This window comes from Branchiostoma floridae, chromosome 17 (assembly GCF_000003815.2).
Source record: "Branchiostoma floridae strain S238N-H82 chromosome 17, Bfl_VNyyK, whole genome shotgun sequence".
Taxonomy (NCBI): Eukaryota; Metazoa; Chordata; class Leptocardii; order Amphioxiformes; family Branchiostomatidae; genus Branchiostoma; species Branchiostoma floridae.
This window is the reverse complement of record NC_049995.1, coordinates 9,304,893-9,332,706: the sequence shown is the minus strand read 5'-3', so window position 1 is coordinate 9,332,706 and position 27,814 is coordinate 9,304,893. Positions and strand designations below refer to the sequence as shown.

The 27,814-nt window shown below is 40.2% G+C and overlaps 1 protein-coding gene and 1 long non-coding RNA gene across 3 annotated transcripts in view; both read right to left on the bottom strand.

The window, feature by feature from the left end:
- Positions 1–11,790, bottom strand: part of LOC118404220 (IgGFc-binding protein-like) — a 54,639-nt gene extending 42,849 nt beyond the window's left edge. Inside the window, exons 1-11 of one of the 2 annotated variants that reach the window (XM_035803247.1) lie at positions 11,623–11,790; positions 10,542–10,582; positions 9,013–9,191; positions 7,934–8,128; positions 6,962–7,098; positions 5,980–6,079; positions 5,274–5,420; positions 4,522–4,756; positions 3,884–4,075; positions 2,953–3,161; positions 2,231–2,333 (exon numbers count right to left, since the gene is read on the bottom strand). In XM_035803247.1, the coding sequence (XP_035659140.1) occupies positions 2,231–2,333; positions 2,953–3,161; positions 3,884–4,075; positions 4,522–4,756; positions 5,274–5,420; positions 5,980–6,079; positions 6,962–7,098; positions 7,934–8,128; positions 9,013–9,191; positions 10,542–10,582; positions 11,623–11,687 (1,603 nt within the window). In that variant the 5' untranslated portion in view covers positions 11,688–11,790. The remainder of the gene's footprint in view (positions 1–2,230; positions 2,334–2,952; positions 3,162–3,883; positions 4,076–4,521; positions 4,757–5,273; positions 5,421–5,979; positions 6,080–6,961; positions 7,099–7,933; positions 8,129–9,012; positions 9,192–10,541; positions 10,583–11,622) is intronic. The other variant, XM_035803246.1, reaches the window with a different exon arrangement.
- Positions 11,791–13,927: 2,137 nt separating this feature from the next.
- Positions 13,928–27,776, bottom strand: LOC118405091. Its single transcript, XR_004829839.1, has 2 exons — positions 27,627–27,776; positions 13,928–15,107 (listed from the first exon to the last, which is right to left on the bottom strand). It is a non-coding gene; the product is annotated as an uncharacterized LOC118405091 (long non-coding RNA).
- Between the last annotated feature and the right edge of the window lie 38 nt (positions 27,777–27,814).

The following is a 27,814-nucleotide window of genomic DNA, read 5'->3' as shown; positions in this document are numbered from 1 at the left end:
AAACTCAATAAAAATATATTTTTTTTAAATATACAATGCCTTTTTAAAGATTGCATGCTGCGTTTTATACAAGCCACAGACATTTGCTTACGTGATTAAGCCTTAAGAAAAAAAACTATAAATAGCTTTAACGATCTAACACGGCTTAGGGACATGTAAGTTCATGAATATAATGCTGGAAATGGCTTGCACTGTGAACGTTGTCCTATTGCCTAGACTAAGACATTTCCACCGAAGAGCGTCCGTTAGATCGTGATGAATATATGGATTTACTATAGTCTTATAAAGATCCAGAAGGGCTTAGCCACGTGCAAGCTCCGTTATAAAAGGCTTCCAAGTTCGACGTGGTCCAAGGCTTAGAGATTTCCGCAGAAAAGCGTCTATAGTAAATAAGAGTGGCCGTTTCCTGAACAACAGCCTTGATGTAGATTTCCTAATAGTTTTAAAGATCTTACACGACTTAGCAACGAGCAAACTCATTAATTCTCTATTATAAAAGACTTCCACGGTAAACGTTGTCCTAAACTATGAGATTCCGCCGAATATGTAGCGTCTGTTGGAATGTGCACATGGTACATGGATGTGTACCGTTACCGGAACAACAGACTACATGACGAACTATTCCATTATGATAGGGTAAACCGACCTTTTCGGCGAAGACATTGGTGGCGTTAAGTGAGTTAAGCGGAGTTAATAACGAACTTGGTGCTACATACATTGTGGCATTATCCTTATCCTTTTCTACACACACTTTGAAATACAGCTTAATCTCAGCTATCCCCTAGTTTAACTATTTGACCGTTAGGGCACCACAGAATAACTGGTAACAAAATTTACTTTTTTTCCCAACCCCTTAAGGTCAAAATTTTGTTTTTCTGGATGTTTTACTTACTATCATGCCAGCTCATTATTTGATGCAATCCTCCAATATTTTTCGTCGCCTATCTTTCTATCTTCCTCTTTCTTAAAACACACAAAGAATCTTTGTTGAACCGTTGTAAAGCCGTATTGTGCTACTAGCAAACAAAAAACGCAATGCTTCGTCCTCAATTTGAGGGCGCCCACTTTACCTTATACATCTACATCTAAACCATCTGCAACTAAATGTCTACAAGTGCAGCTATTTCACTCCACTTAAAAACTTCACCAAGACTCGATAAGTATGCTGTTATGCTTCGATATAAACTCTACCCTGGTAAAATAACGAATCAATAAACTACAGTTAGAATGGACTCCGTTACTTTACACAGACCAGCTCTTAACTTGACAGGGTTGAGTAAACTTCCCGACGTTTGGACAAATCTCTAGCCAAACAAATCTGAATGTTTTGACGTGTGTTTTTGTGTGTTTTGCATAGGGCGACCTTTTGGGCAAACGTTTGGAACCGTGGCTATAATGCTTTCAAACAAAGCCTTCTTAAGTTTCCTTGTGATCAGCACGTTGTGTTGCTTTATTTCTGTGGAGAAGAGTTAAGGGAGGTAGTATTTGTCAAACATCCTGGTAGCTTCTGAACGTTCTGTTTACAATCTCCTTAAGAACACCGGCCTTTGGGGAGATCGTGAACTTTTCACTACTTTTTTTTGGATGGGAAATGACTTTGTCGAAAGCTGAAGTTTCTCTTTTTCTTCTTTTTGAATTAGCATTGAAACCGTGTTGCTATATTTTCATCTCATACCAACGCAAAATACACATAACATATGGTAACGTTATCATAAGTAACTAATCATCGTAACCAGTCAAGGTACTGGCACGTATACCCTATTATGTCATACCTGGGCCGCGAAATACAGGTGTTCTGGACCCGGTGATAAAAAGCCGTATCACACAGGCTTCCATCGAGTAATTCGAACGTACATTACACACACGGAGTGCGGCGCGGTCGAAAATTCGAATACCTGATTCAGCAGTTGGAACATTTCTGTTTGAGTGCAATAGATTTTCTTAACTTCAAAACATGTGTATTTTCACACTTAGAGAACTGTAACATTTTCTATACTGTTCACACTTTTATTGATTGTAAAGGCATACTTTTGTGGTTGGTCGTACACCAACTTTTCCTCCTTACGTTTATTATTCCAGTACCCATTTTATATTTTCATGTTCGTTGAATTGTGTTTTTACTTAATAATGCTTTATATTAATATTTCTGTCTTCGATTAGAGGGCTTCTCATTAGCACTGTTTTTGTTTCCATTAAATTGTAAATGAAAAATATAAGATGAAGAACTAACCGTCTAAGCAGCTGGGCCCCTCCCAGCCCGGCTGACAGTCACAGCGGAAGTGGTTCCCATCCACAACACACTGGCCGCCGTTTTTGCATGGATCTCCGGCACACTAGAGATAAAACAGAGAAACAGAAATTGTAGCTGCACGTTCTATTCTAGCTTTTCACACTCGAATCTTACTTTAATTGTGTATAAGTAATTCAATGGTGTATTAGTAACATGTATTTTGCATCCTAAAGAAAGAGCTTCGAACAATTCACCGGTTAGAACATAGCTTACTAGATCCTAGAGGCAAATTAAAAAATGAAAGTTTAGAATAGTCGAATATTTTATCAGTTCTCTGTATATTCGGTTTGTTGAAAAATAGCTCGCAACGGTCTCTCAATACTGGTGGGGTGGGGGGGGGGCACAAACTTTCTACAACTTACTGAGTCACGTGTTCTACCACCATAACGTGATGTCAAAGAAGCGGTAATAATCGAAAAAGTCCAATTGTGTCAAAAAGTTTACGTTACTTTGTTCGTTATTTTAACCGTAGTTTATTCATGAGAGGTTCAAGTTGCTTTTTATTGATGTTACTAGGGAAGAGCTCAGAGCCTGTCGAGTGACAAAAAAATCGGAAATAGAGATTACAGGTAGATACACCTCAACCTTGCTTCAGAATGTCGAAAAATAGTTCTGTTCTACCATGATATATACCAACTCAGATGCTGAAAATCAATGCTTACAGGATCCGCCGCCAGATCCTCGTCCACCAGGCCGTCCCCATCGTCGTCCACCCCGTTGGGCAGCTCCTCGTCTATCCGCCCGTCACAGTCGTTATCCTCGCCGTCAGCAGGGGTCGGCTGGGTCACCTGGCACGGAGCTGCGATCTTAGCCAATCGCAGGCCGCCGGGGTAGCCGTAGGACTCCGGGTACGAGAATCCGTACATGAACACTAACAGACAAGAGAAAGATGAAAGATTAAAAATAGTTCTGCACAAACAAGATGTATACTTTTATACATAATATATATTTATTTTTAAAAATCATTTAGATGCGGAGGTTTGGAGGGCTGAGTTAAGCTTAAATGTTTAGTAAATACTTTCTTTTCAGAATCGCTAAGGTCATATCTTCCAGCTAGCTATACTGATCCTAAGAGGTCACATGCACGATTTCGATCCCTTACATTAAATGGGGAAATTTCTTACCCAAGGCAAGTAATTCTATAAAATACTTCCTACTGTAAGACGTTGTGTCTTTGAGACAGGCACTTGACACGACTTTCCTTACTTCACAAAAGTGTCAAAATAGGTACCTGACTTCGATTGGAAATGTAAAAGTCGGTGAAAGAATAGGAGGTGGAAGAATAGGAATGGGGTCCGCCTTCTGATACTGTAACAGTGAATTGCTTCGACACACCACTGCCCCTAAGGCCAAATAAAGGCAATGATGGATTTATTACAACCTTACCTATACAATGTAGAACAAGATTCCTCTTCATACAATCGTCGTTTAAGCTGTTGAAAAACTCTTTTACTTTTTCCCCAAGCCCTCGTTGTACTTTCGTATATCTGTATTATTTTGCAATGTTGATCGTCATGCAGTGCCATGTATGCCACTACGAGGATTCAATAAAGCCATTATTTCTATCATATATATATATCAGCCTGAAGATACCTGAGAAAGTGACGATAGGAGAGGTATGTTTGAGTGTATGGGTCCCAGGGTTAACCATCAGTCCGGTAGCTGACAGGTCTGTGCCCGGGATGGGATGCCACGCAGTGGATTGTGGGAGTTTTCCTCCGTCCAATAGCAGCCCGTCCAGCTCGTCCGTCCTCAGCACGATGCTGACGTAGTTCTTGGTTGTTCCTGGAATTAGCAAAAAATTTGTTTCAATTCCCGTAAAGACTCAAATGTCTTTCGAGAAAATCTAAGAAAAATGCCAATTTGGAACCCTAGCAGAGCAGTATTGTCAGGTACTACAGCATCACAGAATAATCCTCCCTCCCTAAAACTAGTGTGGTATAGTCCATGGGCAGGCAGTCAGCTATTCCCAACGATTAACCTCTTATGGGAAGAAGATAGCTATGATTAATAAAAGGAAGAAGGGTAGAGGAGGGGCAATAATATCTGTGATGGATGGAAATTTGTCAGTAGGAAATTTGAAAAGACCAAATATTTCACGAAGGTATGGGATCTTCAATTTCTTGTATCATCTTTCCAGTCAAACGATAAAGGCGATGAATATGATAAAAGGGAAACGAGTGCTACATTGATCTCGTCATTATTCATATCGGAAATGTCATGGCACATACCGGAAATGAGGTCAGCCGTAGCAAACGCGTAGTCTGCGGCGAATTGCTCGATGGGAGGGAGGTACATCATGAAGGGGTCAGTGTCCGTACGGTCGACGTTCCGTCCCGTCTTGCTAAATTGGAGCACCATGATTGGTTCAGAGGCGTTGATCAGGTGATACTCGTCCGATGGGATGTCCAGCTCCCAGAATTCCCCGGCTTGCAGGGTTTGACTTTGGCTGCTACTGAGACGAACCTGATTATACAAATATTGTATACAAGAAGTTTTATTCTTCTTATAACACCTATCCTTTAACTGTGAAATATCATAACCATGGTCAATTTGCATTCATATAATATTAAATTTTAAGCCAATCTATTGATCTAAAGTTACGTCAATCAAAGTTGAAAATGAATGACTGTCTGGTGAGGTAGTATCTTTGAAAGGGCATATGCCAAAAGCACCGGAGACCATGTAAGAAGCAATGTATGGGAGATAGAAGATGTGCACGAGCTGGTAGTTCGCATTCTTCTAAGAAACCGGACTGGGGTTTGTTGGGGAAAAGCCTCTAACTAGCTGTCAACCAATCAGATAATTGGATCTAATTACCTAAAACAAACATTCAAGTTCTTTTCTGATTGGCTGACAACTGGTTAGAGGCTATAGCTACTCGCACAAAGTGGAAATCTCAGCCCAGTTAAACATACTTTACAAGGTAAATTGTATAAGCCCCGGACGAGGATCTGTGTAGAAGAATGGTAGTTCAGCGTACCTGTGTGTTATCCTTAGCGGCCACGATGCGGAAGATGTCCCCGCCAGTCCTGCCCTCCAGCGGGACCGTTACAAACCGCCGGCCCCAGGTGTTCACGGGAGGAACCTGCTCAACAAGGTGGTCACCAGTTCCGCTGATCCGGGGAACCTACAAAACAACAACGACAACACACCAGTTCACATTAATGTATTACAGATTGGACTGTATTTGTATTTGTATCTGTATCTGTAAAGCCGTTATAACCGTCCTTTGGTGTAAGTTTACCGTGTAACACACCAGCTTATAACTGCAACTGTATAGCCTGCATAATCACCCTTCGGTGTAACACAGCAGCATCGCAGGTAGGCCGGTTATATTACACTGGGCTATCTGTCACACATAACGTAAATCTCATTTCAATTGCTTGTCATACTATATTTTAAAAAAATTGGTTGAACAACAGAATATACCGGTCAGCTTTGAAAAGAGGAACGTGAATCTTATGTTAGATTGTTGTTATTTACTTGAGAAAGAAGCAGATCGCCTACCAAAACGTTGACAGGAAACTTTTGTTAACCAATGTAGAAAGAATGCTTAAAACCTAACATGTGACACTTTAATTTTTTGTGAGTAAGATATCTTTTAAAAATTTGATGCTATATTATAGAGTAGCAAGGCACAGAAACTTCTGAAATGTCATTTTTTGCGACAAAAAAATAGACCAAACCGTTGTGAACTTGTTCCCACTGAAGACTGCCACAGGCTTGTCGGATGTGATGTGAGACCCGGTCAGGTCGTCATCGCTCTGCAGCTGGACCGCTTCCATCCTGAGCAGATTATGAAAAATGGATTGTTTCAAAACATTCGCGAGCTATGTATAACATAATCTTCAAGTAGATCCTACGGTGCCATAAGATAGTATCAAAGCTGGTCAGGGAGTATAGCCGGCTAAGGGAGTCAAACGGGTACCGGAGTAAGTAAGCCTAGGGTTATAAGTTTGATACTTTACATTACGCACCGTGGATTTGGTTGGAGATTATATATAACGGGCAGGAGATCGAGAAGTTGCGGTTTCGATTACTGGCTCAACATTGTCCTTTGGAAGGCACTGTACCGGCACATACCTTTCCCCAAACTACTCAGGTGTAAAAATGGGTACCTGAGTTTGGCTGGGGAAGTAAAAGACGGTGTATTGAGACGGAAGTGCCCTGTCTTCCAGTACCGTGCCATAGACAGCGTGGATAACAACCAACTGCCCCTACAGCCTCAAAAAGTCTATGGGACTACCTTTTGTGTCGGTCAAAATGACAAATCATTTCAAACTGTTGACTTTTAATTTGTGATGTTGGTTAACATTGTTCGTAAGTACTTTCATCGGGTAACATAGAGATAACATAGTTCTATGAACTGATAGCATGTGAAATTTCCATTGGCCGTATAAAAAGAATTCAAATACTCATTTCAAAACGTTTGTCATAAGCATATAGCGTGCTGGTAAAAACATAATATATTATGTACTTCCTTGATACCAACTGTGAAATGAGAAATGCAATCAACTTGCATTTAGGTTTACGGTCTTCTCTGTTTCATTCGCCATATAGCGGAAGCACTCAACCAAACCAAACTCGACAGTCGCCAGAATAAATGCATGTCTATAGCGTTTTTACAAGTAGGTCACAAGTAATGTGCCTTTTACAAGCAGCTTTTACCTATTGAGAGTTAAGCTCCTGGTTGTCCCTCGGTCGAACTTCTGTCCGTCGATGTTTCCCTTCACCTTCTGGGTTGTAGTGATGGTCACAGTCGTACCGTCCTCTACACCGAGCACGGCAAACTCGGACGGCTCGCCCTAGAAGCAAAAAAAGCCGCCAATAGATTAAGAAAACGTTAATATTCCAGAAAAACATTTGTTGTTATATATATTCAAACATAATTGCATAACATATCTAAAGGGCAGAAGAAGTTTTGTTGATAAATACAGAATGGCCAGTTTTTGGAACTGGAGAAAAATATGAAGAAATGTTGTCAAAACATTTGTCCTTGTAGCTAGCTAGCTCAGTTGGTATCAGCCTTACAGTTAAGCCCCTGGTTCCAGTTAGTTGCTTGAAATCCCCGCTTTTTAGAAGGGTCGTAAAATAGGGGTCCTATCTTCGAAGGTTTGCCGGCCCCAAGTACATCAAAGAGGGATGGCTAGTAACCTCTTCCTTTTAAATCAGATCCTGCAACTGAAACAGCAAGGAAACTTGCTTCCCTGTATGGCACTATGCTACGGTGAGCTCCTGGTTCCAGTTTGTTATTTCAAATCAATTTCTTTCGGAAGGGACGTAAAATGGGTGCCGTGTTCTACGAGGTGCCTCAAGTATGTTACAAACCTCTCCATGTAAAGATATACCCTGCTACTGAAACAATAAGGACACTTGCTGCCCTATGTGCCATTAGGCTCCTGATTCCAATATGTTAGTTCAGAAATAGTTCTTTTTTGAAGGGATGTAAAATTGGGGTTCTATTATCAAGGAGGTACCTCGAGCACGCAAGGGGAAGGGCTAGCTATAGCAACCTCTCCCCATATGCCCTGCTACTAATACTGAAACTGAACATATACCCTGCTACTAAAACTGCAAGGAAACTTGCTGCCATACATGTGCCACTACAAGATGCAAAATACATCATCAAGTACAACGTACCCTCGGGTGGTACCCGGCTGTGTAGTACTCTTCCCCGAGCACATCCACCGGCAATGCGAGGAAGGCGTCTGAAGAAGCCTGCTCCGTGAAGACTCCGTACACCACTATCTCAGCGTCAGACGTCACCCGGATCGCCTTGGACGCCCTGCCTGTCCCACGGAGCTCTATGTCCCGAGGGATCTCCACAATCGACACCTTTGTTGGAAATAGAGAGCGGTCAATCATTATCATGGTTCGTGCTCATGGCCGCGCTTTTCAGAGAGTACGGACAGCCGTCATCTTTTTTTTTTCATTGTGAATCCAGGAACGCTGGTCAAGTCTATTCTGAGCAGACAGAAGTTGACAGAGAGTTGAAGTTTAAGTGCAATTACGGGGTGGCAAGGTCCTTATGGACTGTATTAATGTGGCTTGTGACTAGAAGTGGTTGGCTGGCCAAGTTTATGTATAGTTACAAGAGCTTGAGATTACTTTATGTGCGCTTCTTATATGTGAAAGAATTGGTAAAAGGTAAATGTAGGCTAATAGCGTTCTTCAGGCAGTCGGTAGAGGCAGTGAGTTTTTACCCACTATGTCTAGGTCACGGTATTGAAAGGCAGAATCCTATACCTTGTCCTTCCATCAATTTTTGCCTCCACGATCTAGTTCAGATGCTCAATATTTACACCGGGTTGGGGTGAGGAAAGATGTATGAACTAGCCTCCTGATCTCGTTTCCGCTAGTCAGAGCAGTCGATGATTCAACGCTATGGTACATCTTTATCATATAGACTTGCATCATGTCATTGTCGGCTATAAGCTCTATAACATTGTCAAATTTCAGTAGATAAACATGTTGATAATGATTGGAAAACACACTATTTCAAAATAAAAATACGGAAAGTATGTTGGAACAATAACGTCACTTTTTGAGCAAGAGTACGTGTGCACTGAGAAGTGTTTCTTTATTCTCTGTAACATCTTTGTAACATTGTAAATATAAAAATAAAGTCCATGGCTACGGAACATTCGAAGATCTTGATAAAAAAACGCTATGGTAATCAAGAATAGCAGGTAATAAAGGATCAATCTTGGAGTACATACCTGTCCGTCCTTGACCGTGAGTGACTTTGTGAAGGACTTGAAGGGAGCCTCCACGGTGACGGCAGTGTCATGAGGCACTGTCCCGGTGATGAAGAGTTTGGGAGGGTGCTGCTGACGGAGCATGTTCTCCGTGAACACCACCAGAAACTCCGTACCACGGTTGTCACGGACATGGAGACCTGCAGGCATTTCAAGATAGGACACTCAAACATGTGACATATGTATTCTTCATGAACACCACCAGGAACTCCGTACCACGGTTATCCCTGACATGGAGACCTACGTAGAGGCGAGCATAGTTAGGAAATTTAACTATTCTATCTAACTATTTAAATATTCTCTGCATTTCATAATAGGACTCTCAAACATGTGACATTTGTATTCTACATGAACACCACCAAGAACTCCGTACCACGGTTATGCCAGACTTACAAGTGAATTTCCTTGCATAAGTAGGGAATTTAAGCTTCACTGCATTTCATGATAGGACACCCAAACGTGTGACATGTGTATTCTCCGTGAACACCACAAGAAACTCCGTACCACGGTTATCTCGGACATGGAGATCTGCAGACCAGCTTGTTTGCAAGTTCAATTCACAGCATTTCAAGGTAGGACATATAGGACACTCGAAGATGTGACGTATTTTTTCTCTATGAACACCAACATTGAATTCACAGCATTTCGAGATAGGACTCTCAAATATGTGACATTTTATTCTGAATGAACACCAACATTGAATTCACAGCATTTCAAGATAGGACTCTCAAAAATGTGACATGTGTATTCTCCGTGAACACCACAAGGAACTCTTAATCTGTACCACGGTTATCCTGGACATGAAAACCTGTTCTTCATGAAAGGACTCTCACACTTGTGACATAATTATCCGGGATGGAGAGGCTGGGATCCAAAACTAAGAACTTATTAACATTAAACCAGTACTTAAAGACCACACTAGTCATTGACTCTAATAACATTTGTCAAATAAAGAAATGCAATCTAAAAACATTAAAATGGCAATGTCATTCTTGATGTAACATTCTTGCATTTTTAATCATATCTGTTTTTTTCTTGGTCCACGTGTGGCATAAAGCCAATATAGTATATATACACAGGTGTTAGTTAAGCCTGTGTCAATGTTCTTCATGTTCAACAAAGGATGGATTTGCGTTTATCTTTAAAGGTCTTAGTTATGCCAGGGTGAAACATAAAGTACGTTTAAAAAGGTTACAACCCTTCCCACACCAGATGGTACAAAAGGTGGCGCTCATGTCTGTTTTTGTAGCCCTGAGCCACACAACTTTGTATAATCATTACATTATCTAGCCCACTGGTATTGGTTTTTGTGTTAAGCTACCATACTCGTTCCTAAGTCGGCTTAGAGCTAAGCAGAGAGAAGCATGTACCATTTGAAAGAAAAAAATGGCATGTCTTGGCCGGGGATCGAACTCACGACCTATAGAACGCAAGGCGCGCACCCATTTCACTTAATATAAAACTTACAAAAAGAAATGCAAATGGCCTACCTGTCGAAACCTTGGCAGGGAAGCCCGGCATCTTGTTCAGACTGTAACAAAATATACTCAGTTGATACTTACGTCTACGATACAAGACTTTGAAATACATGTTTCGTTAAAAGCATTTTTGTGTTTTGTTTACCTACTCGATGTAACATGTTCGTTCGCAAAACGGTTACCCTTGTTGTGCTAAGGTCTGTGTGGTATTCTGCTTCCTGACAAAGTAGTAGAAATTGTCAAATATAGACAGATAACATGCCATGGTCCCAAACCCCGGACAGCTAACTCCTCTGGCATGTTATGAGTCTATATTTCCAATAGTCCAATTTCTAATATTTTCCAGCGACCTGTGGAGCCTAGTAGAGGCTAAAAATTCCATACGGACCTTTTGCGGACATGAGTATATACACACACGTGTGTGAACGCACATTTTACAAACCCCAGAGGGTGCCGTCCAAACCTGTAGGTATATCAAGCCCGTATGAGTATGCAGTAACATATTTTTTTGGCTTTGGTAAAGTTTGCGACCAAATAAAAATCTTTTGTTAGATAGGCAGTCTGCACAACGATGGGTCGAAATTAAAAAAAAAAAGATTTTATCACGCACAATGATTTTATCACAATGATTTGATTTTATTCTATTACAATGACTTTATTTAGGGATTTTCAAATAAAGTCTAAAGTATCTATCACAAACTTTACTTAAACCAAAAAAAAATACGTAACTCCTTCGGACTTTAATACACGTACTCGTCTAAACGGGCCGAATGTGTATCTATGTAAGTCGGTTATCAAACAAACTGCGTAATAACAGAAGATGATAGAGATTTTGTTTGCTGAGGTAGATAATAAAAAAGTTTACTTTACAAGATAACATAATTAGATATGTTGTCAATAAACAAAACGCCACATTTTCGAGTATTTCTTAACACATGATTTCAGCCAACACGACTACTTTCAAGTCGACTACTTTAGTCAAGAAATTACCAATAGTTTAGTCCAAGACATACGTAAAAAAACAATTTGCTAATTTTTACAACTTTCGTTCCATGATAACAAAAATTAAAGACAAGGACTTTGTAGGACTTACCTTGCTGGTTTAGCAACTGTCGCCATGTACAGCACCAAAACCACCAAAACAAAAGACCGCGCCATGTTGGTAGATGGATGTGGTCAAAACTCCTACAAAAAACTTTTTCCTGTGTGTCACAGGACCAATCGGGGAAGAAGGACAACTTGGCCCCGGTACTAACTCTTCCAGGGGGTGCCTAAAAGTTTTATTATTTGGAGCAAACCAATCAACAGAAGATTGAGGGGTGGCTACGTTTACTATGACGTTAGATATGATCAATTCTTTTGTTTTCAAATGTGACTTTAATCTTTTTCGTCATCTTTCATCAGGGGGAGCATTTGTTACACCTAAGTTTTATTCAAAATTCGAAAAAATCTGATAATTTATTCCATCTTAAAGAAAGATTGCCCCCGTTGGATTTTTTCATCAGAAAGCCCCTTAGGGGCACATACGATTGACATCATAATGACCTAAGGGTCAAAATGACTTAAGGTTTACATTAAGACGCAAACACGTATCGGTGGTTGTCTTAGTCACTAGCTATCTGGCGTGGCGTCTGCTTTGTTGGCGTTTTAATCACTAAGCAGGCAAAGACCACGTTATGTAAACATCAGCTAATGCTTACGTGACTCACACTCAATAAACAAGTGATAAACTTATTAAAGGGGGCAATCGGGCATCGATATGGCACGGGTTTGATCAAACGATACACCAGGGATACGGTATGTTACGGCAGGTATTTTGAACATTGTTTTACGTAAAAACCACTCCTTTGGACACGACGGAAATTGTGTTTGAAGGAGTGGCCGCCTGATTGACATAAGTTGAAGGGATGAAAAGGCTTTGCAAACAGTTTCTTCCCGATAATACTTTACCTCGTAAATATCGTATGATACTCCTGTATTGGTATTTCGTAATTATGTTATTGGATGACGACAGTTAGTCATTTGGATACATTGAAGATATCATGATATATGAATGAAAAAGTTACATTATGAACTAATGAAAAAGATTAGACCGGTCTGAATTTATTTCGACTGAATTACTCAGCTATCTTTACATCTTTGATCTAATCGTTTTGGGCACGTGACTTGTCTTCCGTGTGACGTCATCAATGTGTAAAAGGTTGATGGAAGTTAATGTCGCCCCTCGCCCCGGTTAAAAGTAGGTCCAATATATGTAAATGGTGCAATGTGTATTGATAGATAAAAGTTGTTTTCACTCGTATAATTTCCTCAGTGTAAGTTGATAATTTCCTCAGTGTTAGGTGATAACAACCTCTGCGTACTCCAAATCCTTTAGGAACGCTTACCAAATACATGTAGTTGATCATGAACACTATAACGCTGGTTCACCTTTATCCGAGGGTAACCTATATTCGTTGTTTGTAAAAAAAAACGTACTTAGAGATACGAAGTCGACGGACGGATAATTTTGAAAATATTGTAGATTTGAAACTACTGTCCGCAGACTTAATACTCCTAAATGTACTGTTTTTAACGACAACGGATAAAGGTCAACCCACAGATAAAGGTGAACTAGCGTTACGTAGGGATCCATATTAAACTCTTTTGTTTAAACATCCTTAAGCCCCTGTCACAAATGATACAGTATTAAAGCTTATTGAATTCCTGTCGTAATAAAGCGTCCTCACTATTTATTCTTTGTCGAACCTATCAACGTTGCGGTAACATGTATAGTACAAAAATGACAGGACAGCAATAACAAGAGACTAAAGTCAAATACTAGTAAGCGCTATTTACGTCATTTCCTTGAAGTTCTAATTACATCAAGTGGCTCTTGTGCAAAGGCCGTTCTTAGAGGATAACCTTGAACTTGAATAAGTCTAAATTTGAACTTGAAAAGGTCTAGATTCATGCACAGGCTTTGTCCTTTCGGGATTCCATATTATGGGACGCTGTGTTGCAGTTTGAACATAAAGCGCTAGATGTCGACCTACTTGTACCGGAGTCATGATTTTACCTCCATGAAACTGAATGCGGGTATTGTTTTTGTTGAGTGTGTGTGTGTGTGTGTGTGTGTGTGTGTGTGTGTGTGTGTGTGTGTGTGTGTGTGTGTGCCTGTGTTTGTTTGTGTGTGTGTGTGTGTTTGAGTGCATTTATGTGATTTATGTGTGTGTGTGTGTGTGTGTGTGTGTGTGTGTGTGTGTGTGTGTGTGTGTGTGTGTGTGTGTGTGTGTGTGTGTGTGTGTGTGTGTGTGTGTGTGTGTATAAATAAATAAAAAGTTTGCTGATGCCATAGGATGTCAATTCCAAAGCCAAAGAAAAAACATATTGTTCGGTATACCATACTTGATGTGTTCTGTAATTTGTTCAACCTTCCTAACCAATTACATTATTATGAATAAGACAACTTCATATTTTGCCAAACTTTTCTTATTTGCACGCTCGTATCTTCTTGGACTTCAGCATTGACGTTGGCAGTCTACGACAGTGATATCCGTTTTCCATCTTATTCAACTTACCGCATATATTTGCAAATTTTACGGCAAATAAAGTACAATTTACCCAAGAACTCATTTACAGTATGGTAGAAAACGGTTTTAAGGACGAAAAATTAATGATGTATGCGCGGATGTCATCCATATAATCATATCAATATAGCCTTAGGCAACCAAACTATTATACATCAAGTTCATGGGAACCGCCAGGTGTTTTTTAGACATTGTGAGTTGACAGAGCACTTCTTTTTATTTCCTTTATGAATGCCGCTCTGTTGGACCGATGTTGACTTTGGTACGAACAAACGGTCACGGTGCACCGGCGGTGCTACTGTATTTCTGGTTATAAATACGACTGTAATGAATGAAGGAATATATGTCAGAAAGAATATATAAAGAAATAGATAGATGGATAGAAAGATATATAGAGTTAGATAAATAGTAAGTATTTGATAGATAGATAGGCGAACCTATCATTTATTTTAATAGTTCGGATATCATTTATCTTAATAGTCCGGATGTAATTGTTTGACATTCTTAAGTCCCCGACAACCAACGTAATAAAACGATTATTGCCATGGTCATTTTTCAACCGTTACGACTATTTCAGTGCAACTTGCAACAAGCTTACGGGCGCCACCACATCAGTTTTCAACAGCAGCTTCCTTGTCAAACGAAGAAAGTACCATCGTGTGGTGTACCGACATGTGGCCTGATTCTCAACAGAATGACAACGTTACATCGACAAATGGCACTGTTGTTGTTCAACTCAATACTCCTCTCATTGTTAACGCTGTGGTGCTTGGAACCATAACCTTGGTCGGAACTCCTGCAAACTTCTTGTCCTTCGTGACTCTTCTGTATGTGAAATCCCTCAAACATCCTGCCAACACCCCGTTGTTGTTCCTCGCTGTAGTAGACGGACTCATGTGTGGACTTGTATCATCCTTGTACCTCGCCCAGACGTTTTTGCTTGGAACGTCCGTCGAAGAAACTCTGTGTCGTATCATCGGCTTCTTCTTCATAGTCAACGGCATCTCTTCTGTGGGGTTGATAGTTATAGTGAGTGTTTGTAGGGTTATAACGGTTGTTTACACCAACGTTATGCTGACGTATTTTCACTCTGTCACGGCATCCTGCGTGGTGATTTTGTGGTCTTTGATGATGGCGAGCAGCTACGTGATTTTTCCAGCCACGGAAGAACTGAGCTGTGTTAACAGACTGCACTTGGTGCCGACAATAAGGGAGAGTGTTATTGAAATGGTAAGTGTATATATATATATTTATAAAGCCAGTTTACCTTTAACCTACTGTAAATGCAGATATTTCGCGGTGTTTCAATGTTCGCGGTTTTCGGCTTCACCGCGAACTTAAAACCACCGCGAACATTTTCCCATGGCAACTACAGTGCATGGTGCTGCCGCGAACTTAAAACCACCGCATTTACATATTCGTCGTTTTAAAAACAGGGTTATCAAGCCAACGGTAGCTTGTTTCAAACCGCAATATTTTGGCAATATTGTAGCTCGAAACCAGCGTCCAACGACTTGATATCCCAAGATACCTTGTTTTTTAAAACAACGGATATAGGTTACCCCCCGGCTAAAAGTTAACTAGCATTATATTTCATCTAATTAAGATTATAACACATCTCGAAACTTGTCCTTTTCTCGCAAAAACCTCTGATTGTAATAGTGTCGTTCAAAGCCAGCTGGTCTTACATTTATTTACCTAGGCGTTTGTTATGTTTTATTACGTATATAATGTTACCTGACTTTGAATGCAATTGACAACAGTTGTAGCTTGCACTCAATTGCGGAAATCAGGCAATATTCATTTCATTGGAAGAAGATTATGTTTTGTATTTGCGTGAGTATTTATGTGTGTGTTTGCTTTTGTATGTTTTTTTCTAATTTTAAAAGAATTTTTAGAAGGTACTGTTTTATGATATGATACCGCAACAGATAGATAAAAACTAAAAAAAATAGATAAAAACATTTTTTTATAAATTTCTGTTACAGATAGCTGTCACATCGGCCATATTGTGCTTATTGGTCATCGCCATTTGCTACTGTAGAATCTACTGGAAAGTGCGACAGAACACCCTGACAGCCGACTCCAACAGGCGACACAATGTAGTACGCATGCGTGCTGACGTCATCACCCTGCGTGCCGCCATCTTGATTCTGACGACATTTGTTCTATGTTACGTCCCTGGAATGATAGGAATGATTTGGAACAAGACAGCCCGTCCCTTTCCTGAAATGATAATTTTGAGAGAAGTTTCGATTATTACGTCACTCATTGGAAGCATGTTTAATCCGTTTATTTATGTATTTTGCTCACCTTCTTTCAGAAAGGGTCTAAAAAGAACTTTTAGGGGCCTAGGTAGGAGAATGTTACGTTGTGTAACAATCTGGCGGCGTAACTAAAATGCTTAACAAGTTTAAGAGTTTCAGTTTTGGCGACGCCTCAGGGACTAGCCTATACACATTTTGTATATCAGCAACTGGTGTGACACGTAGCAATATATTGACAGTCATTTGTAAAGCTGAAGATGATGATGATGCAAAGGACTGTTGATTGCTTTCGAAGATCGACTTGTGAAAGGGTGACTCAAAACCAGTAACCACTTTCCATACATTTAACTTAATAAACCAATAAAACAATTTGTCTTTACATACATTGAAAATGCCATATTCAACGGCACTAGACAACACAAAAAGGAGTGAATATTTGGTCACCGCGCGAGGAGCCCACGTAAGACTGTGGCTGACTATAGAAGTACCGCCTACATTCGTACACATATGCTTTGTACGCAATGGGTAAGAAAATGCTTTCCCTTGACGACCTAAGTCCTTATACCAATGTACAATGATTGCGATTTTTTTTTATTCAAAAAAAAATAGATTGTGCCTGTACGCACAATTTTGCCAATTGCGAATTCTCTTAAATATACAAAATATTGGTAATTTTAGGACTCGAATAGGCGCAGCTTTGTAAGTGTGAGTGCAGTCTAATGAGATACCCGCTTTAGTTTGAACAGGACTCTAATGCTGTGTTGTCGTTGCTTTGATATCGTTCCTCTTTTCCACTAATAGAAACAGTTGTTTAACCATCATGCCTATTGAGTGGTTATTAAAATCAGACTCGGACGGGAAATGACATGTTTACCTTCGTCTCGTGATTGCCTCTGCCTGCCGGAAGAACTGTGGTTAAAAACTTACCAAAGACTCAGGAAAAACAAACATAACCTTTTAAAACAAGACCAGCTGAACCTTTCGACCAAGGCCTGTTTTTCACCGAGCAGTTTATATAAGCCTGAGTGGTTTCTGAATACCCCGCCCACACACACACTTAATGTGCCTGGTTGATTATTTAATCTGATCTCTAAGAAGATCTCAGTCTCAATTATTTTGCCTCCGTGAATATGAATTGTTTTTATGGGTGTTTATGTGTGTGTATATATGTTTTTGTCTTTATGTCTGTCTGTGCTTTTGGAAGTGTGTAGTCAGTTTAATTAATTATAATAATAATATATAAAGAACGCCTGGACGAATTGTCTCCCAATTTTTAGAGTTTCAGCTGAATTACTTTTCGGTACTTTTCCCTGATGTTGTGTATGTATGTATGTATGTATGTTTGTGTGTGTGTGTGTGTGTTTGTGTGTGTGGTGTTTGTGTGTGTGTATGTGTATGTGTGTGTGTGTGTGTGTGTGTGTGTGCGTGTGTATGTGTGTGTGTATGTGCATGTGTGTGTGTGTGTGTATGTGTGTGTGTATGTGCATGTGTGTGTGTGTGTGTTGCACGTGCGGGTGTTTTTGTCGGATATTTGTGGTCAACATAAGCAAACAAGTTGGATTATAACGATATTTTGTATGTTGATAGGTCCTAGGAAGCAGGTTTGGAGTAAGCGATGTAAGGTATGGACCCTAACCGTGAGTGAACAAACTAGTGCTAGCTTATTTTATTTCCTGATACAAATACGAGAGATGGAAAGTTTGTGTGCCCTTTTTCTGTTCGTACTTCATAAATTCATATCTATCAGCCTCCCTCGTTGATAATTTATCATGCCACATGAACCATTCTATTGTCCATATTTCTTGTCCTATGCAACTCAGATATTGCAATATTGAGCCAACTGTTTCCATACCCTCGATTTATTGAATTAGCAATTGTTCTTTGTTTTTCGAATTTTCAAGTGGGTTAAAGAGACCAAAACCCGACCGGACGCAACGGTAAATGATGTGTAAAGAAAATTCTTAAAATACCACAAAAACATGCGTATAGAGACGTCAAGCGCAAATATACACACATCATATCAAACCAGTTAGCCTTTTCTGTGCAAACGTGCCGTACTTTCAAAAGCTTTTACGAAGTATTGTTCATTTATAAAGTACATATTCTATACATAGAGTAAGCGACCGACCTAATCATGTTTACAGTGAAAGTCGTTTCTCTAATGTATAGCGGCAACGTATTTGCGGCTTCGTCACCGATGCCTTGGTAACCGACGTAATACCATCAATACGATTCATTATTGATATCATATTCAAACGATCGACTTGTACTGTTGGAAGACAATAACTACAGAAGCTGAGGCACTGAATACGTGAAAACAAAACGGACATTGTCCTCTTTGACTTTGGCTATGTGTCTAACGTGGTAACCGTACCATCGTGAGCGCGCCGCTGTCTCCACGGTGTTAGGAGTGTGTCCGCCCGCCCAGTTCTTTAGCGGACGCCGGTGAATTTCTACGGGATCGGTTCCAGCTACCTCGCTTACTACGGGGCGGAGATGACTCGAAAGGGTAGCTAGAAACACGCAGGCTGTCAGAAGCACCCCTAAGCCGGCCAGTGGAGAATGGTGACCTGGCTACGATGTGTCCAAACGTATCATCGTCTCCAAACACTACCCTGTCATTGCAGTTCGATAACAACAATGTCACAGCATCTACAGATGACGCAGTTTTGTACCCACAAACTCTGCTCATAGTCAACTCCGTGATCCTTGGAACAATTTTCGCGGTTGGAACGCCCGCAAACATCCTTTCTTTCGCCACCTTGGTTAACGAGAAATCACTTCAAACGCCCGCAAACATCCCTCTGATGTTCCTGGCTGTAGTCGACGGACTTACATGTGGAGTGGTGGCTTCACTCTATTTTGCTATAACGTTCCAGTTTGCAACATCCTCAGACGAGATCCACTGTCGAATCTTCGCCTTTTTCTTCGTACTGAACGTCGACTCGTCTGCATGCTTGATTGCCGTTGTAGGCATCTTTCGAGCCATCACTGTGGTCTATACCAAAGTGTTGATGAAACATTGCCATTCTGTGATAGCGTGCTCCGTGGTGGTTTTGCTGTCCCTAGCCATGGCCGTATACTACGAGATCTTCCCTTCCACACAGTACATGAACTGTATCAACAGGCTTCATCTAGTGCAGCCGATTACGAACAGTGCGAGTGAAAAGGTAAGAGACAATCTCACTTGACTGCCCAACATTGCGCAAAGAAATTGCAGTTATAGCGAGGTTCGAAGCATAATAAAACCCAGCCATATGAGCAATCGATTAGTAATGGCAGTGTCTAAAAAAAGTGTACATATACATTTCATCCATATACAATGAGTGAAAATTCATCGAAGAGAGATTTGCGGTGAATGAACGCCTGGCGTAATTTGGCGTATACGAGGGGCATTCAATAAGTAATGCCCCTGACCCACTGCCAGTTGTCTGATCTAGATGAAATTTTGCATGTGTAATGAGTCATATCTCTATGGGTTATGTTGCAAAAATAGCTCTGAACTAATTGTGGTTGCTGATTTACTGGTGCTTGAACTGAGTCAGGTGCGAAATGGACCAGGTGTGAAATGGAGCAAGTTGAGTGTCGCGCAGTGATCCGGTTTTTGTATTTGAAAGGACGCACACCAAAAGGGACTTTTGATGAAATGAAAAAATCTCATGGTGATGATGCCCCATCATATGACCTTGTAAAACGTTGGCATCCTGAATTCAAACAAGGCCAGAAGTCTGTGGAAACAGCTCCCAGACCTGGTCGTCCCTCTTCTGCCATTGATGAGGCACCTGTCGGAGGACCAACCTGGGATGTCCTACAAGAACGGTGTCCAGATCTACATCAAATGATGGGAGAAATGCATAACTCTGGGTGGTTCCTATGTAGAGAAAGACTAATAACTGTGCCAAGCTTAAGTTTCATTAATCTCCTGCTATGGGAAATGGGTCAGGGACATAACTTATTGAATGCCCCTCGTACAAGGTCCAGTAAAATACCCATTGCACCATAGTTTCATGTCTTTCGATATTATACAAGGGCACCGAAACTTTTTCTTGTTACTATAAGCTATGTCAGTAATTTATTTGAATGTGTCGACATTTTTCTTAATTCAATGTTGAGTACCGCGAAAACAATGGGTATATATATGATGCAATGTCTTGGTTTTCTGTAAGTATTCCTGGGACTAAAGGCCACAAGTAGACTGTTTTGTTTGATTGTAAGTTGAAACTAGAAAGGCCGACATTTGCTTGAGAGCAAATACAGCATATTTCAGCCATCTCCCTCATGTAACAATAGGCCTTGAGGTCGTTGACCCCTTTAGCCATTAGAAAATGACCCAAAAAATTCCCAAATATATCATTTTAAAGTGTTCCATGCCAAAAATTATACATGGGTCATTTGGATAAATATCTAGAGCACCCCTTTACCAAATTTCGGGTCATTTGGTTGTAAAACGAGGGAACAGGAGCCAAAAATGTCAAATTTTTGTCTAAAAATGGCCATAAAATTGCAATATTAAGCATTATGTTGTACTGTATGGAAAAACTGTTATTGAATTCATGCGCACAGAATTGAAGGGCACTTTTATACCAAATTTCAGGTCATTTGGTTGTAAAACGAGGGTACAGGAGGCAAAAATGTGCTTTTTTTGTCAAAAAATGGCCATAAATCGCAAAATTAAGCATTTTGTTGTACCGTATACCAAAACTGTTATTAAATCTGGGTGGGCATATGATCAAGGCACCTCTGTACCAAATTTCATGTCATTCGGCTGTAATACCAGGGTACAGGAGCCCAAAATATACATAAAAATTGACAAAAACCTCAATAAAATCATTTCAAAGGCAGATATGAAAAAAATGAAAAAAACACCTGAGGGTATTGGCTTACTCTACCTTTGTGCCAAATTTCAAGTCAATCGGTTAAAAAACGGCGGAGTTGATTCAATTTGAAGATTTGGCAGGAGAAAGAAAGAAAGAAAGAAGAAAGAAACACTAGAAAGGCCGACATTTGCTTGAGAGCAAATACAGCATATTTCAGCCATCTCCCTCATGCAACAATAGGCCTTGAGGTCGTTGACCCCTTTGGCCATTCGAAAATGACCAAAAAAATCCCAAATATATCATTTTAAAGTGGTCCATGCCAAAAATTATACATGGGTCATTTGAATAGATATCTAGAGCACCCCTTTACCAATTTACGGGTCATTAGGTTGTAAATCGAGGGAACAGGAGCAAAAAATGTCAAAATTTTGTCCCAAAAAAATGGCCATAAAATCGCAAAATTATTTTGTTGTACCGAATGGGAAAACTTATATTGAATTTATGTGCACATAATTGAAGGGCACTTTTATACCAAATTTCAGATCATTTGGTTGTAAAACGAGGCTACAGGAGCCAAAAATGTCCTTTTTTGGTAAAAAAATGGCCAAAAATCGCAAAATTAAGTATTTTGTTGTACCGTATGGGAAAACTTTTATTGAATTTATGTGCACATAATTGAAGGGCACTTTTATACCAAATTTCAGATCATTTAGTTGTAAAACGAGGCTACAGGAGCCAAAAATGTCCTTTTTTTGGTCAAAAAATCGCAAAATTAGGCATTTTGTTGTACCGTATGGGAAAACTTTTATTGAATTTATGTGCACATAATTGAAGAGCACTTTTATACCAAATTTCAGATCATTTAGTTGTAAAACGAGGCTACAGGAGCCAAAAATGTCCTTTTTTGGTCAAAAAATCGCAAAATTAGGCATTTTGTTGTACCGTATGGGAAAACTTTTATTGAATTTATGTGCACATAATTGAAGAGCACTTTTATACCAAATTTCAGATCATTTTGTTGTAAAACGAGGCTACAGGAGCCAAAAATTTCCTTTTGTGGTCAAAAAATGGCCAAAAATCGCAAAATTAAGCATTTTGTTGTACCGTATGCCAAAACTGTTATTGAATCTAGGTGAGCATATGATCAAGGCACCTCTGTACCAAATTTCATGTCATTCGGCTGTAATACCAGGGTACAGGAGCCCGAAATATACATAAAAATTGACAAAAACCTCAATAAAATCATTTTAAAGGCAGATATGAAAAAAATGAAAAAAACACCTGGGGGTATTGGCTTATTCTACCTTTGTGCCAAATTTCAAGTCAATCGGTTAAAAAATGGCGGAGTTGATTCGATTTGAAGATTTGACAGGAGAAAGAAAGAAAGAAAGAAACATTACGAATACAATATATTTCACCATACCTATGGTATGGCTGAAATATAATTACGAATACAATATATTTCACCATACCTATGGTATGGCTGAAATATAAAAAGTATGTCTTTTTGGCGAAAATCACCATTTTACGTTCTCACTTGTCCTTAGTTACATTCGACACAACGTGCAACTTCCAAATTATGCTCTTTAGCAACAGCGTAACTGAACATAAAACTATGACCATTTTCTACATATCTTTTTTTTCATATCTTTCGCAGATAAGCGTCTTGCTGGTGATTCTATCACTGTTGATCATCGCCATCAGCTATTGCAAGATCTACTGCAAAGCGCGCCAACACACGCTAACGGTGAGACCCAACAGGCAAAACAACGTGGTGCGTGTGGATGTAGTCACTCTGAGGGCCGCCATCTTGATTCTGACGACATTTGTTCTATGTTACGTCCCTGGTCTTATTGGTATCATCTGGAATTGGACTTCCCGACCCCCTAGTGAAATCATCCTCTTGAGAACATTTTCTATAACCACTATAACTATTGGTAGTATGATTAATCCATTTATCTATATTGCTAGCTCGCGTTCCTTTCGAAAGAGTTTCAAAAGAACGTGTCGAAGAATATTCTGTATTTTGCGTTCAAATTAGGAATATACACGTTTCCCCTTGACAATTATGACATTCTACTTAATAGCTTTTCATATGGCACAAGGGACTGTCAGAGAAACCACTCATAAAGCATTAATGTCTTTCACCAACATTTGCTTTAATATTAGACAGCCTGCCTTAGAGGTATATCAAGGTACATATATAGAGGATATTTCATAGAGTATTGAGTATATAGGTATATGTATGTATATATACTCAATATACCTTTGAAGTCTTTATATACAATATTTGAGCAACATAAAAATGTTGTCGACATTGTGAGGACATGAAGTTATTGCAAGTTTACAATGCCCTTCGAGTTAATTTCCTTATGTTTACTTTGGTATTATTAAAATCAAAGAAAATAAAGTGATGATGCTTCTACATGTTAAAGTAGTCACTAGATGAGGAGGAAATACTTATGCATTGTCGAAGTCATGATACGCGTTCTTGATATATGTACTGTACGTTTCGCTATGTCAATAAAGCTTCTTGTATCAGAGGAAATAGTGTTTTGTGTTGGTAATTTCCAAGCAGATGTTGGGTAGACAATAACAAGGTCTTCTGACTGTTGGACGTTTATGACAGGAATTTTGGGGTCAGTATACGTAGTTGTTGAAGATGCCTGGCGGCTAGGACATCATGACTATCTTCCACCCAAACAACTGCTGAATATTAAACAAAATGTAGCTGCAGATGGCCTAGTAAAGTCGTATAATAGGAAAAAGTACTCTCCAAGCAGAGGTTAAGCTACGGCTGTTTTTAACGTTTTTTTAGTCGTTTTTATCGGGCTTTCTATTTTGTCATTTTTCTTGAAGTACGCCAGTTTTGACACAGCAAGATAGAAAAAAAAAATAGAAAGCCCGATAAAAACGACTAAAAATCGTTAAAAAAGCAGCCGGAGCCTAACCTCTCCTTGGAGAGTAAGGAAAAAGGGCCTCAAATTGTATGAGTCCAAGCTGCAAATTTTGAGGCCTAATTTGTTTTTGATATCCCGGTGCACCGGTGCCCGGTGAGGGGGTTTGGCCTCCGTTCCTGAGTATTCTCGACACGCTACAAAACCCAATTAGTTATACAAGTAGAGGTAATTTATTTTGTGTTTGGTCGAAAATGTGAGCCATGGCGAGGTCTCATCAGCCTGCTTTGCATTGCCTCTATCATGGCCTAACTCCAACGCCATCCGCTGTAGCGGCAAATTTCTGCTCTGTGTGATAGTGTGCGTGCACTCGAGTTAGGGTTATGGTAGAGTTAGGGCAAGCGTAAGAGTTAGCGCTCTAGTTAGGGTTAGAGTTAGAGTGAGGGTTAGTGTTATAGTTAGGGTTAGAGTAAGAGTAAGGGCCATAGGGTTAGCTTTAGCGCCGGGTTACGTTTAAACTTAGGGAAAGCCTCCAGATAACTCTTCTCTAGATCCTCCCTAACTTCTGATTGAAAATTACAACCGCGTCCTTCTCTACACAGGTATACTGGAAACCCTCAAGCAGTGTTGTGGTAAATATTTGCATGGTAGGGGCAGAAATTTCGCTTGGCATCGGCAAGATCCGGTAAGGTCACGAGGAGGCAGAACAAAGTCGAACCTTGCAACTAGGTCAACTCACCTTCCCTATACAAAGCTTGCCGGCTGGACCAAGCAATTTATTACGACCTGAACTGTTTCTAAATACTCCACTACCAAACAAGCGAACGCCCATTGTTTACCATTGGTGTCGTCAGGCGTTACGGATATATCAACTCTGTTTGGCATTCGCGTGTCTCTTGGTAACAGACATGATGATGTGCTGTTTCTAAAGACATTATGTCACGACTAAGACAATACAACGGCTGCTGTTTCTCCCAGTTTTGCCAATCGTAGCCTGACTCTTCGAGAGGGAGCCTCTTTGCATGCTACTGGGACGATGATGTATCCTAACGTTACGCAGTCGATCGCCAACAACATCACAACAAATGACACCGTTGCCTATCCCCAATCGTTACAAATCTTTAACTCCATGCTTCTCGCGGTTGTCATGGTGGTTGGAACGACCGCAAACGTCCTCTCCTTTGCCACGTTTGTGCTCGAGAAGTCCCTGCGAACACCCGCGAACATCCCTCTGCTGTTCCTCGCTGCGGTAGATGGACTGATGTGTGGACTAGTCGCGCCACTCTATCTTGCGCGGACGTATGAGTTTGAGACGTCGTAGGGCGAAGGGTTGTGTCGTATCGTCAGTTTCTTTTTCGTTCTCAACATCAATGCGTCAGCGTGTCTGATAGCCGTTGTGGGCATCTTCAGGGTCATCACAGTTGTCTATACAGACATTGTTCTGAGAACTGCTCATCCTGTGATCTTGTCCTGTGTGGTGGCTGTTGTTTCCCTGTCCCTCGCGACTCATTATGCGATCGTCCCCGCCACGACGTATCAGAACTGCGTTAACAAACTGTACATGACACCTCCTGTCAAGGACTCGGTTACAGAAATGGTAAGTTTAGACCTGTTGCAACTGGTGTGTGTGTATGTGTTCGTGTGCCTGCACGTGTGTGTGCGTGCGTGTACGCGTGTACGTGTGTGCGTGTACGTGTGTGTGGTTGTGCATGTGTCTGTGTGCGTGTGTGTGTGTGTGGGGGGGGGGGGGGGTTCTTGCTACTACATGGCTGTTTAGCAAAAGCAAAGAAATGCGTTTTATCCATTTATTTGTAGCGATATCTACAGATATCTAGCTATGAAATTCAGAACAGTAACAGCCATATACACGTCCGAATTCTAAGTCACACAGTGCACTACATTTACTGTGAATCTGCAAAGGCGTGAAACGTACAACTGCAAACATGAAGGGCATGGCAAAGATTTGCAATTTGATTAGATCCTATCTTTATTGTAAAGAGTGATTTCTGTAATTTCCACTCACAACATTTTGTGTAACAACTTTTAGGAGATTGCAAACAAGACTTATCTTTAGGGACAACAACAAAACGGAACGGACCAACACTGTTCTTTTTTCTACATTGTATTTGTTTTGTTTTTTTACAGATAACCGTCTCATTGGTGCTCTTATCCTTGGTTGTCGTCACTGTCTGTTACTGCAAGATATACTGCAAAACGCGACAGCACATGTTGACGGTCCAACCGAACGGCTTAAACAACATTGTGCGTGTGGATGTGGTCACTCTTCGCGCCGCCATCTTGATTCTTGTGACCTTTGCCATTTCGTACATACCACTTCTCGTAGGAGTTATATGGAACAGGGCATATCGTCCTCCTAGTGAAATCATACTTTTGAAAACAATGGCGTTTTCTATCGTTCTTACTGGCAGCATGTTGAATCCATTCATTTATGTTACGACCTCAAGTTCCTTCAGGAAAGCTATAAAACAAACTTGTCGTAGGATTTGTTGTGAAGTTGTCAGGCGATGGAAATGATTTTATATTTTGAACTTGCGTGAAATAACATAGTATGAATATCTAAAAAAACGTAAGTATCTGCAATGTTTATTTGTTGCGTTGAATATAACAAATATCTCATAGACATGAACTGAATGGATGTACTTTTTTTTTATCAGAAAAAAATGTTAAAACAGGCTTTATTGAGATGGAACTCAATGTTTGGCGGCAATTCTTGATTGCTTTTCTTGATCTTGTAAATATCATAAGTTACAAAAAAGGAATGTAAGTAAAGTATTTGTCAATCATCAAAAAGGATGATATTGTGTGGATATTGAACCTGTAACCTACATTACTACTTTACCTTCTTTTTCATGAAGACCAGCTGTTAGTTGTGTTCAGTGTAGATAAGGGACTACTAGTCCTAACATTATCAGTGCACTGCAAGATCAACAAGTCTACAGTGAGAACACGCTGGAAATAAATAAAACTAGGACAGTACAGGCTGATAACTCAGAGTTGAAAGTAATTTTTGTCTTTTCAAATATGCAAGTTCGAATACCCAAGTTCCATTATTTGAGCTACAGTTTCAGTCAGTATTACACTTTACAGAAGACAAGTGGTGGGTAGGCGCCTAGGGGGTGGGGGTGTGGGTGTGTAGGGGGGGGGGGCAAAACAGATCATTTGCAAGTACATTAATTTTGTACCCACTTTCACCAAATTAGCGTTTAACAATACCATGTCTCAGAAGTACAGGTTTTAGTTAACAAAGTTTTTTTTAACAAGACTCTGGCAAAGACCAGGTTTTAGACTTGATATTTGTAACAAAACAAAACTTGACAAAACAACTCCTTGTTCCCAAAATACGAAGCCATTGTAGGTTACTAGCATATTAAGTGGTGGGGAGGGGGGCAAAACAGATCATTTGCAAGTACATTAATTTTGTACCCACTTTCACTAAATAGCGTGCAGTTCAAACAAAAATATGTTGACAAAACCTGGCAATCGTGGGCCTTTGTCTACCTACAAGTGATTAAAAAAACATGCTCACCTGACTGGTAACTGCAGAAAAACTCTCCAAACGACGCTCTAACCGACTGTCCTGTGGGTATGGAGTCTCGATATAGTCCGCCATTTTGGAATATTCTAATTGACTGAGCGCATGGGGCGCCCGGCATGCGCAGGGTGTCAATTAGCTCGTATAGGGATGCAAATTAGTGGAGGGCGGGGGGGGGGGGG